Source organism: Ornithorhynchus anatinus, chromosome 9 (assembly GCF_004115215.2).
Source record: "Ornithorhynchus anatinus isolate Pmale09 chromosome 9, mOrnAna1.pri.v4, whole genome shotgun sequence".
Classification (NCBI taxonomy): Eukaryota; Metazoa; Chordata; class Mammalia; order Monotremata; family Ornithorhynchidae; genus Ornithorhynchus; species Ornithorhynchus anatinus.
In genome coordinates, this window is record NC_041736.1 from 34,001,936 (window position 1) to 34,014,382 (window position 12,447).

At 46.8% G+C, this 12,447-nt stretch overlaps 1 protein-coding gene across 3 annotated transcripts in view; it reads left to right on the forward strand.

Moving 5' to 3' along the window:
* KLHL29 (kelch like family member 29) overlaps positions 1-10,262 on the forward strand; it is a 525,589-nt gene extending 515,327 nt beyond the window's left edge. For all 3 annotated transcript variants that reach the window (XM_029072272.2, XM_029072273.1, XM_029072271.2), the window contains exon 14: positions 7,961-10,262. In XM_029072272.2, coding sequence (XP_028928105.1) covers positions 7,961-8,144 — 184 coding nt within the window. In that variant the 3' untranslated portion in view covers positions 8,145-10,262. The remainder of the gene's footprint in view (positions 1-7,960) is intronic.
* The last annotated feature ends 2,185 nt before the right edge of the window (positions 10,263-12,447 follow it).

Genomic DNA, 12,447 nt, shown 5'->3' on the forward strand with positions numbered 1-12,447 from the left:
GCCTTCCCTGGGGTCCTCAAAGGGTAATTTGTCTCATATTGGTTGTGGTCAGGGAACTTGTCTACCAATTCCATTATATTGCACTCTCCCAAGCGATTAGCAGTGCCCTGATAACAGTAAGCGCTCAATAAATACCGTAGATTGATCTCTGAGAGATGTTCTCTCCGGTGGGTGGTGCATGAAGTTGGAGCTGGGCACTTAAAGGGAGAGGGTTGGAGGGAATGGCCATCTCCCCTCCAGCCAGTCAGCGAGGTTTCAAAGTCCTTGTGGACGATGGCCAGAAGAGGGTCACAGCGGAGGGAACCGTCAAGGACCTGGGTAGCTCATCAGCTCCCGTGCTGTCAGTTGATACTCTTTATTGAGCACCCCTTGTGTGCAGACTGGGAGTGGGAGAGTATGTGGTCTCTGCCCTCAAAGAGTTTACCATCTAGCGGAGGGAGAGACATTAAAATAAATTTTACAGCTAGAAAGAATATAAGATATATGAGATAAAACATAAGTGTCATGGGAGGTTTGGGCATCTAAAGGCATAAGTGGAGCCTGCCATCTGTAGGCAGTTGGGGCATAGAAGGTGAGGAGATTCGAGGTTAAGCGGAGAACGCGTTTTGCTGTTCTTGCCTTTGAGAGACTAGGCTTATTTTCCTGGTGCTGAATAGAGCTTAGCCTCAGCTTGGTGAGGGGCAGGTGGAGATTTCTCTAGGCCTGCAGCGGGCTGAGAGCTACCAGCCTATGCCACCCTCAGAAAGGAGGCGGGCAGACAACTGTGATGGGAGGCGGCGATGACACAGAGCCTCCTCTGATCCCCTCCTCCGGGCGGCTGCTTCTGCTGACTTTTCCACCAGCCTCCAGGTGCGAAGCTTGGTTCGGTCTCTCCCATCTCCCCTACTCCTACCGACCCCCGACCAGGGCAGCTAAAGAAATCCCACTGGCTTGGCACCGATTCCTGAGAGGTTAATACAGTATCATCAACTCCCTACCAACCGAGAGAGGCAGTGTCTACCAGAGGAAAGAGCACGGGCCTGGGAGGCAAAGAACTTGGGTTCTAATCCCAGCTCTGCCCATGTCTGGTTGGTGACCTTGGGCAAGTCACTTAACTTCTCTGTGCCTCAGTTGCCTCATCTGGGAAATTCAATAGTATTTATTGAGCGCTTACTATGTGCAGAGCACTGTACTAAGCGCTGGGACTAATCCTCCTCCCTCCGGCTTGGACTGCGAGTCCTCTGTGTGGGCCAGGGTCTGTGTCCAACTTGATTATCTTGTACCTACCTCAGCGTTTACAATGGTGCTTGACACATAGTAAGCTTTTAACAAATAAGAAAGAGAACGAGAGAAAGGAAGAGGAAGAAAGGACAGACACCTAAAAAGCCATTTCATTCTCATCTCTGCCTGTCGTCCTTTTGTCCATCCAGATTTGTCACATTTTGTCACACGGCAGTGGCTGGATAGATAAAGACTTGGATAAAATTTAGAATCTGGCTGAATGGCTCAGTGAAAAGAAAAACAGTTCCTTTTTCTGCTCTTATTTTATAAAGGAAGTTTAGTTTTGGAATAGCAAGGCAGCAGGTCTTCTCTGCCCGACTCAGAGACCCTCTCTAGACCTTCCCTCCCCAGCTGATGTCCTCTTTTGTCCACAAGCAGGGAGAATGGCAGCTGGTTAAGTGCTTATTGTATTGTACTTTCCCAAGCATTTAGTTCAGAGTTCTGCACACAGTAAGTGGTCAATAAATATGATTGATTGAATGAATGAATGGTGGTTACTTGCTGACAGATCCAAACCTGGATCCTGCAGCTGTTGCCTCTTAGCCAGTCCCATTTCAAAAACCTCCTGTCCCCGCCACAGTCTCTTTATCTCTGCAGCTGGACAAAGAGGAGGAGGGGACTGGGTGATGGGATTAAATCCATCAGTAGGATTTCATAATAATGTTGGTATTTGTTAAGCGCTTACTATGTGCAGGGCACTGTTCTAAGCGCTGGGGTAGATACGGGGTAATCAGGTTGTCCCACGTGAGGCTCACAGTTGGGGAGGAAGAGGTCAATGTGTCTCTTGTGTCGTACTCTCCCGGGCGCTCAGTATAGTGCTCTGCATCCAGTAAGCGTTCAACAAATAGCATGGATTGATTGAAGTGAGTTGCTTCCCTTCCAGCGTAAGCAATGTTCCTTTCCAGGCCCAACTATCCACTTGTAGAATAGTCAAGTCTCTGAATTCTCCTTTTGGCCATTTTACTGCTTGTGTACTGATTCCCCTGAGCATTCCAGGGAAAGAGAAAGGAAACCGCAAAACTCAGAGAACAGGGAAAGAGGAGGTGGGACCTGGTAAGCTTTGGCCTCGGCTGAGGGTGAAGAATGAAACTTTCTCAAGAGTTAGCTGTGGATTTCAGTCATCCTTCGGGGTCCTCGTGGAGAGCGAGCAGAGTTGGCTCTGTGTTTCTCCCTAAAAGGTCTTAGCACCGAGGGAGTCAGTGTGTGAAGCCGATGCTCTTTTACAAATGGAGTGTGACGAGATGAGTAATGGGGAATGTGGGCGGTACTGGTTTTACGATGGGGGAGGAGGGAGCGCTAACAACACCCTCACGGGATTCAAGGACCTAGAATTTTATTTTCTTTTCAAGATAGCCTTGCTTGGGAATCAGGAAAATTTGTGCATTTGTGCTTGTGACTGTTATTCTTGACTGCAGTGTGGAGCAGAGCTTTGTTGCCATGAGAACTCTCTATCCCGTCCTGATCAATACTCTTCTGTTAGATGGTAGAGATGAATAACCCCAGATTCCCTCCACTCTCCATGTGAGACACATAGTCATTTAACAGGCCCCAGCCTTCACCTTTCTAATGGTATTTGTTAATATTAATAATTTTGGAATTAGTGGTATTGTGGTATTAGTTAAGCACTTCCTATGTACCAGACACTGTACTAAGTACTGGAGTAGATGCAAACTAATTAGGTTGGACCCTTTCCCTGTCCCACATGGGGCTCACAGTCTTAATCCCCATTTTACAGATGAGATCACTGAGACACAGGGAAATTAAGCGACTCACTCAGGGTCACATATCAGACAAGTGGTGGAGCGGGGATTGGAACCCAGGCCCTTCTGACTCCCAGGTCCGTGCTCTACCTTCTTTCCCCATAGACCCGGGATCGCCCCTCTTGTCCACCACTGGGGCCTTGCGTGCAGTTGGATGCTTTCTTGGAATTACTCTGAATAATACGATTTTATTGCGAGTGAGTTTGGCAGATTTATGTGACGGCATTAATGACCTTTTTGGAGTCAATCCCAAAGAGCTGGCATGGCACCCTGCCCCTGCAGATGGTTGCTTGGAGATTCCAAACCTTTAGCGAAGTGCTGAGGGATGAAAACTGCAAAAAGAAGAGGCCGTCTTTAAACCCCATCCCCTTGCCCTCGAACAGAAAGTGAATTCCCCCTCTTTTTTGTCTTGTTAAGATGCTCCTGGATGAGAGCAGCAGTAGGGACAAAGGGAGCCCTTTTTTTCCCTCCGATCGTGAGACTTCTGCTAACACCCCTGAGGAGGAGGAGATTGTGTCATTCATCCGATCATATCTATTGAGCGTTGACTGTGTGCAGAGCACTGTACTAAGCGCTTGGGAGAGTACAATACAACAATAAACAGGCACATTCCCTGCCCACAAAAAGCTTACAGTCTGTAGGGGCAGGGGGAATCTCCCGTGGGAGAAGTGGCAGAATCATGGCATGTTTGTCAGAGATGGAAATACTAGGGTCTGGACAGTTTTGCCCGAGCTGGTGTTTTGCAGCCTGGGGCACAGGCTATAAAAGGCTGGTCTGGACAGCTCAGTTGGGATATCCTCCCCTCAGGAGCTCTGGAGCCTTCTGGGGAGAGGGCAGCTTTCCGGAATGAAAGAACATTTCCTATATCCATCCTCTGGGCCTCCCAACCTCAGTGTTACACTTCACTAATGAAAGCTTGGAGTGGGTTGTGCTGTGTCTGACCATTTTGTGTTGCTCTGGTAACAGCACGTGTATGCTTAATCCATCACGTGTTCCTGGCAACAGTCCCAACACTAGCATCCTCATTAGTTCTTAATTCCAGCCCCCAGACTCTTGGCCGTGAGGGTGAGAGAGAGGAATTACCTCACAAAAGGAAGAAATCTCTAGCAGCATCCTGAAACCAAATTTTGTTTTGTTTTCGAAAAAATGGCATTTGTTAAGCACGTACTATATGCTAGGCAGTGTACTAAGTGGTGGGGCCGATACAAGATAATCAGGTTGGACACGGTCCCTGTCCCACGTGGGCTCACAAGTTAAGTGACTTGTCCAGGGCTGTTAATGCCATTGCATAAATCTGCCATATTCCCTAGCAATAAAATCTCATATTATTCAGAGTATTTCCAAGAAAACCATCTAACTGCACCCAACAGAGGACAAGAGGAGTAGTCCCGGGTCTGTGATGGATAGAAGCATTCAGTTTGGCCTTCACCTCTGGCATCCCACCACTTATCCCATGGTCCCTTGACTTCATTCATTCATTCAATTGTATTTATTGAGCGCTTACTGTGTGCAAAGCACTATATTAAGCCCTTGGAAAGTATACATCAGCAACAAATAGAGACAATCCCTACCCAACAACGGGCTCACAGTCTAGAAGGGGGGGACAGAGACATCAAAACAAGTAAACAGGTGCACTGAACAGAATTGGCTTGATTTGTATGTCAAGATGTATGTTTCTATAAAGCCCTTTTTCAGTCAGGGGTTGCAGGGTCTTGATGGCTTGTTTTGTGGTAAGTAGCTAAATGTGCATGGGACTTTCCCCACCCGTAAGTAATAATGTTGGTATTTGTTAAGCGCCTACTATGTGCCAAGCACTGTTCTAAGCGCTGGGGTAGATACAGTGCAATTAGGATGTCCCACCTGGGGCTCACAGTCCTCATCCCCAATTACCTTACTCTAGCCTGTAAGCTCAAGGTGAGCAGGGAACTCTACCAACTCTGCTATATGGTACCCTCCCAAGTGCCTAGTATAGTGCTCTGCACATAGTAAGCACTCAATAAGTACAATTGATTGATTGCTGAAGTGGCCAAAGTGGGAAAAATTTCCATTCAGTGCATAGTATCAGTTCTGTTGCTGTCCAGTTCATTCAGCAACAAGTGCTATTCTTTTGGGGCAGTGGTTATCATGTTAGTATCCTGATCTTCCAGGACATATCCACCCCCAAAATGTACCTTCTTTAAATTTCCACACAGCAAAGGTAGACCTCGCTACCGACTACAGGTGAGGCCGACAATGTGCGCTTTTTCCGGCCACCTTCCCCATTTGTTCCTAAACAGGGCAACTCAGAAATTCTATGGGATGTCAAATAATAATAATAGTTGTGGTATTTGTTATGTGCTTACTATGTGCCAGACACTTTTCTAAGGACTAGGGTAGATACAAGCTAATCAGGTTGGACACAGTCCCTGTCCCACATAGGGCTGACAGTCTTCATCCCCCTTTTATCCATGAGGGAACTGAGCCAGAGAGAAGTGAAGTGACTTGCCCAAGGTCACTTAGCAGACAAGTAGCGGAGCCGGGATTAGAATCCATGTCCTCCTCACTCCCAGGCCCATGCTCTATCCACTAGGCCATGCAGCTTCCCCTTGATATTGCAGCTTCTTTAGTGGCTGATATGCTGGGTAAACCTGTGTGCATGAGTCTTATTTAGGGGAGTGGGGAGGGCTGCAGGATATGTGATTGAATTGTACTTCCAACTGTGGTGATGGACTGTGCTGAGCCTTTTTCTGTGGTAATTATTATTATTCTTATGTGCCAGACACTCTACTAAGAGCTGGCGTAGATACAGATTACCCTGTATCTACCTCAGCGCTTAGAACAGTGCTCTGCACATAGTAAGCGCTTAACAAATACCAGCATTATTACAAGCTACTCAAGTTGGACCCAGTCCCTGTCACACATGGGACTCACAGTCTTTATCTCCATTTTACAGATGAGATAACAGAGGCACAGAGAAGCTAAGCGACTTGCCCAAGGTCACATAGCAGACAAGTGTCGGAGCTGGGGTGAGACCTCGGGTCCTTCTGATTCCCAGGCCTGGGCTTTATCCACTAGGCTTCTCTATCCATTCACACTATCTTGACCCGTCTCCATGTTAACAATAGCAACAGGGGAGAGAGCTGGAACAGAGCATCTTAGTGCAGACTCTGCTGTGCCCTCATAATAACAATTATGGTCCTTGTTAAGTGCTTATTATGCCCTAAGCACTGGGGTAGATGATAATGATGATAGTATTTGTTAAGCACTTACTATGTGCCAAGCACTGTTCTAAGCACTGGGGTAGATACCAGAGTACAGTTGCGTTTGCCATATTTGCGTGACATTTGATAACCAATCTCTCTCCAACTGCAAAACTTTGCAAGGTCTTTTCGGATGAGGCAGCATTACTTTTAAAAAAATGGTATTTGTTAAGTGCTTACTATTTGACAGGCACTCTACTAAGCACTGTGGTAGATACTAGATAATACTAGATAATTAGGTTGGACACAGTCCCTGTCCCACTTAAAACTGTGTTAATCCCTGTTTTAATAATAATAATAATAATAATAATAATGGTATTTGTTAAGCGCTTACTATGTGCCAAGCACTGTTCTAAGAGCTGGCGTGGACACAGGGTAATCAGGTTGTCCCACATGGGGCTCACACTTTTAATCCCCACTTTACAGATGAGGTAACTGAGGCACAGAGAAGTGAAGTGACTTGCCCAAAGTCACACAGCTGACAAGTGGCAGAGTCAGGATTGGGACCCGTGACCTCTGACTCCCAAGCCTGTGCTCTTTCCACCAAACTACGCTGCTTACAGCAGACACGTGGCAGAGCCAGAATTAGAACCCAAGGCCTCTTTCCACTAGCCCACACTGCTTCCTCACCCAGTTTCTGCAGACGTGCTGCATGCCCTCTCACGATGGATGTTATCCTTCACGGGGGTCATCCCTGAAAATCAGAAGGGAACCATAGTTACGGAGGCGTCTGTCTGGGGAGGAAAGGTGAGGAAAATCACAAGAGTATCTTGGTGTGGAGCCCTGCAAACCCCCTTAACGAGGAAAAGTGGGGTCTAGATATCTGGGGTGCCTCATTCTTTTCCTCCAACCCTACAGGAGGACAGGGAGATAGACTACAGAAAGAGTGAGGGAGACTCTCGGGGCTGCAACCCATAGTAGTTGGGTGCTGTAATAAGCACTGAGGAGTGTAAAATAGCTGCAGAAGACGTAGTTCCTGCTCCCAAGGAGCTTACATTCTTATGAGGGAGAAAGACTCAAAATAATTTACAGGCCGGAAGTGCTTCAACAGGAGAGGGTGTAAATAATAATAATAATAATGTTGGTATTTGTTAAGCGCTTACTATGTGCAGAGCACTGTTCTAAGCGCTGGGATAGACACAGGGTAATCAGGTTGTCCCACATGAGGCTCACAGTCTTAATCCCCATTTTACAGATGAGGTTACTGAGGCACAGAGAAGTTAAGTGACTTGCCCACTGTCAGCTGACAAGCGGCGGAGCTGGGATTCGAACCCATGCCCTCTGACTCCCAAGCCCTTGCTCTTTCCACTGAGCCACGCTGCTTCTCTATCAGTACGGGTTGGCAAAGGGCTGAGATGAGAACCGGAGAGGATGGGACGTAGTGGAAGCTTCCCGGAAGAGTAGGCGAGGATTTCAGAGGGGACCTGAGGAGGAGAGTTGAGGAGGGAGGGAGTTTCAGGAAGGAGGAAGATTACTATGTAGGGGTCAGAGGCAAGAGATTCAGAAATGAGCGGTAATGAGAGCGAGCTGTGGGGAAGAGAGTAGACAAGTCGAAGGGAGAGAGCTGATGGCATTGGTCAGGGCAGAGAAGGGGAATGAGGAATCGGCCCTGGGGGTTACCAGGATCGTAACTGGTAGGGTTGTGCCGCTTACTGAGCGCCACCTGAATCCCCCCTTCCCTCTCTTTCTTTCTGCTGGCAGCGCGGTGGTCCTCGACAGCAAGATCTATGCAACCGGCGGGATTGTCAGCAGCGAGGGGCCTGCTCTGGGCAACATGGAGGCTTACGAACCCAAGACCAACTCATGGACGCTCTTACCGAACATGCCCTGCCCTGTGTTCCGGCACGGCTGCGTCGTCATTAAAAAGTACATCCAGAGCGGTTGATGCTAACGGGACCGGGCTTTTTCCTAGTGAGGGGCGAACGCAATTAGCCGAAGAGAGAGAACCAAGAGGCAAGCAAATGCAAACAATGAACTCATTGCGCTCAACATTTTTGAATATTCTCTACATTGAATGTAGAAAAATCATCCTCACCTTTTGGTGAACCAGGGGCGTGGCGCTCCGTGTTATGTACGATAGTGTGACTTTACGCTACAAGTGTGTCGCTCGATATCGGAGTGGCACCTGTTACGGGCGTAGGCTTTTCGATCAACCCGCGTGCAATAGAGTTTCACGTATTTTTCACTGGGTGGGGAGAGAATCGAGGTCTCTCCTACAGAGCAAGCTTGATTCTTAAGTAACTTGTGCAGATTAGTTATACTCTTACATGTTACACATTGGGATCTTTTGGGATAAGGTCAAAGGGTCCTAATCACTTGGCTTCCTCTCTGTGTTTTCATCAATTCCATATCTGCAATGCCAATGAGAGAGAGAGAAAAAAAATCTATCTTCTGTGGCACGAGGCTTTAAGGTTGATTGTCAGTCTTTCCACCAGAGGAAATTAATACTCTAAGTCTCTGGTGCAGGATGGAAAGGGTGGCAGGAGGGTCTGTAAGCCCTTCGTGGGTCTTTTCTTTTGTTTGTTTTTTGTTTTCTTCCTATTTTTTTAGCTACGGGGGGAAATGAGATTGCACATCATTTTGCTAATCCAATATGAATTTCTTTCAGTTCCCAAGGCTGTTGAAGTGCTGGGTCAAATCAGGTGACTCTAGGAATGACCCTGTTGTGTCTTCTGAAAGTTGTTTATAGAAGTTGACTACTTCTAAGAGGGGTATAAACTCTAATTTTTTCTACACAGAGATGAGACTAGTCCCTTTGCTGGGATACTCACCATAATCTTTATTTTTTGAAGAAAGGAAAATCATACCCTCTTAGGCACTAAAATGACAAACTCTGTAACTCCAGGGCAAGTCGTGGAAGCCTTACCTCATGACCGTGGGAAAAGGAAAGCGAGCTTCTCTCTCCAGACTTCAAAGACGCCTGTCTTTTGTCAGCCCTGTAACTCGGGCGAACAGTGGAGAACCTGAGGCCCAAACTCGGCCTGGGAGTGAGTACGGGATCACCCGTGAGCAGAGTAAGTGTAGCGGTAGCACAGGAGACTCTATTTTTGATAACTACACACTAAAATGGGTCGAGCCCAAGAGCACGCACCCTGTGGACGGCCTTTCCGTATTTTTAAATGCGACAGGACTCCCAAGGCCTAGCTGCTACAAGCCAAGCTTCGGGAGAGCAGTAGCAGGAAGAGAAAAATGCGATCGGGGAGAAGAAGGGGATGTCCCGCCTTCTTCCCAGAAGAGAGGGGGAGGGCCGCGGGTCCCTCCTTGAGGGTCTCAGATTCTAAAACCTCAAATGACAACCACAGTTTCTATTCCAGGGCGTGGGAGATGCTGACATCTCGCTCTTGAGCAGAAGTTGATACCAAATATCCATTAACCGCTTTTACTCCAACAGGACTGACCTTATGCAGCGTTGAGGATCGGTACCAATGGTTGACTAATCTCACCTTGATATTTTGTGAGCCGATCACTTATAAAGAGCAGATCAGAACAAAACATGTACCTTTCCGTGTTTAGCCACACACACAGAATGACACCGGCGCTGGAACCGGCATCAACTTCTCCGACGACTCCCGTCACTTTTTTGGTCAGTGACGATCCCATCTTCGTTATGCGGTTGTTTTGAATATTATTTATTCTTTTTTACAAAAGTAATAAGCACAACGATTCTACATACATTGTATGTCATTTATTGAAGTATTTATGTCAAACAGGGTGCAAGTGTGAACCTACAGATTGGAGCACAAGTTTCTAACTGCCTGGGGCAGGACTAATTTTAGCGTTGGTGTGTGTCTGCCTCCAAAGGAGGTGCTAGCTGTCGAAAGGACTAAACACATACAACATTTCCAATTTCGCTTATCTCTTCATCCTATCACACTGGAGCAAAACTGGCTATTTCTGTGAATATTATAAAACAGGGTTATCTGTATTGTATTGTACATAGTTTATGTTTATTGTTAAGTTCTTGTTATATATAATAATAAATATATTTATAGATCTAGATTCAGAAGCCAGCATCATGCCTTCTGTTTAACCCGGAACAGTAGACAGAGGGACATCTTTGCGCTGTCGACTAGCTTCCCGTGTCTAGCGCCGTGGAAAATTTGGGTGACGCCTCTGTTCTCCATTTCGTTCTTGGTTTTGTACACAAAAGCGAGTTAGCCCCTGGAAACCACCTGGACCCAACTTTCGGACGATCCGTGGATCCCGCTGGTGGAGAGAGCCTCCGTGGATGACGGACGCGAGCTGGTGGAGAGCCGTGAAGCGGAGAGTAAGGCGTTTCTGCTTGATGTGGAGGGCAGTGGCTTAGCCATTGGAGATTTTTGTGCTGTGTTTTTAGAAAGATGATCTGGGCAGCAGTGACTGCACTGTAAAGACTGGGGAGAGGCTGGGAAATCACTGAAGAGGCTGATTCTTATCACGGTAAGAGGAGCTCTTAAACCAATGGGCAATCCCCACACCTAGAACTCCCTCCCACTTCAAATCCAACAGAAAAACTTTCCATCAGCAAAGCCCTCCTTCAGGAGGTCTCCCCCAATTACTTTCCAATTCTCCCCACTTATATCCCCTTAACTGCCACTTAAGCACTTAAGTTCCCACCACTGCCTGTAGCCCTTAGCAAGGACGCATATCTAGTATCCGCTATTACTTAAGCACTACCTTGGGTACATAACTCCTTTTGCTCCTATCTATATTTTATCTTAATGGTTTTCTTCCTAGACTCTAGCTTCTTGAGAGTAGGGATCTGGTCTACTATATTGTACTCTCAAGCACTTGGCAAAGTGCTCTGCACTGGTAGACTGGCAGCAGCTATTTGGATGGAGATGAAGGGGTGGATTTGGAAAGTGTTGTGAAGGAAGAACTAGCAGGAGTTAGTTGATTGAATGTGAGCAGTGAAAAACAGGGAGGATGATGCTGTTAAAAGAGAGGTAGCAGTTTGGGAGGGAATAATAATGTTGGTATTTGTTAAGCGCTTACTATGGGCCGAGCACTGTTCTAAGTGCTAGGGTAAATACAGGGTAATCGGGTTGTCCCACGTGAGGCTCACAGTCTTAATCACCAATTTACAGATGAGGTAACTGAGGCACCGAGGAGTGAAGTGACTTGCCCAAAGTCACACATTTGACAGGTGGCGGAGCTGGGATTAGAACCCATGACCTCTGACTCTTAAGCCCGTGCTCTTTCCACTGAGTCTCCCTGAGAAGAGCCATTTTAGAAATATTGTATTTGGGGTGCCAACGGGGCTTGCTAATGGAGGGACAGGGATAGCAGAGAGGATGTCGGGGCTGGAAAGGTAGGGTTGGTAGCTGAAGCCAAGCAAGCACGTGGATTCCTGAAAACTGTGAAGCAAGAAGAATAGGGGATCGAAAGCAGAGCCTGTGGGACACTTATCGGGGGATGAGAGATGGAAGAGGAGCCAGCAAATGACATTGAGAAAACGACCAAAGGGGAAGGAAAATCAGGTGAGTGCCACAAATGCACAACCGAGGGCTAATAGTGTTTTAAGGAGGAGAGAATGATCAGCACTACTGAAGGCACCTGAGAGGTCAAGGAGAGTTAGGACAAAGAGTCCATCAAATTTGACTATGGTCATTGATGACCTTGGAGAGTCCTGTCTCAATAGAGAGAAGGGACTAAAATCCTCAGTAGAAAAAAAAATGAAAATGTGTTTGCCAAGCTCTTGTATTGTATTCTCCCATGCACTTAATACAGTGCTCTGCACATAGTAAGTGCTCAATAGATACCATTGCTTGATTTGCACCCGGCTAAAATACTATTCTTTGCAAATTTTTAAAAACACTTCATCCCTTTATTTTATTTTATTGCATTTGTTAAGTGCTTTCTGTGTGTCAAACACGGTTCTAAGCGCTGGGAGAGGTACAAGTTAATTAGGTGGGATACAGTGCCTGTCCCACATGGGGCTCACAGTCTATCTTAAACTATTCCCACGTGGCTCTTCTTCAGCATTTACCAATTTTTAGTTTAGCTGAAGAGGCCAGTCTTCTTTATACACCCCCTACTTAATAATAATGGTGGTATTTGTTAAGCTCTTACTATGTGCCAAGCAGGGTTCTAAGCACTGGGGTAGATACAAGGTTATCAGGTTGTCCCATGTGGGCTCACAGTCCTAGTCCCCATTTTACAGATGAAGTAACTGACGCACAGAGAAGTTACGTGACTTGCCCAAAGTC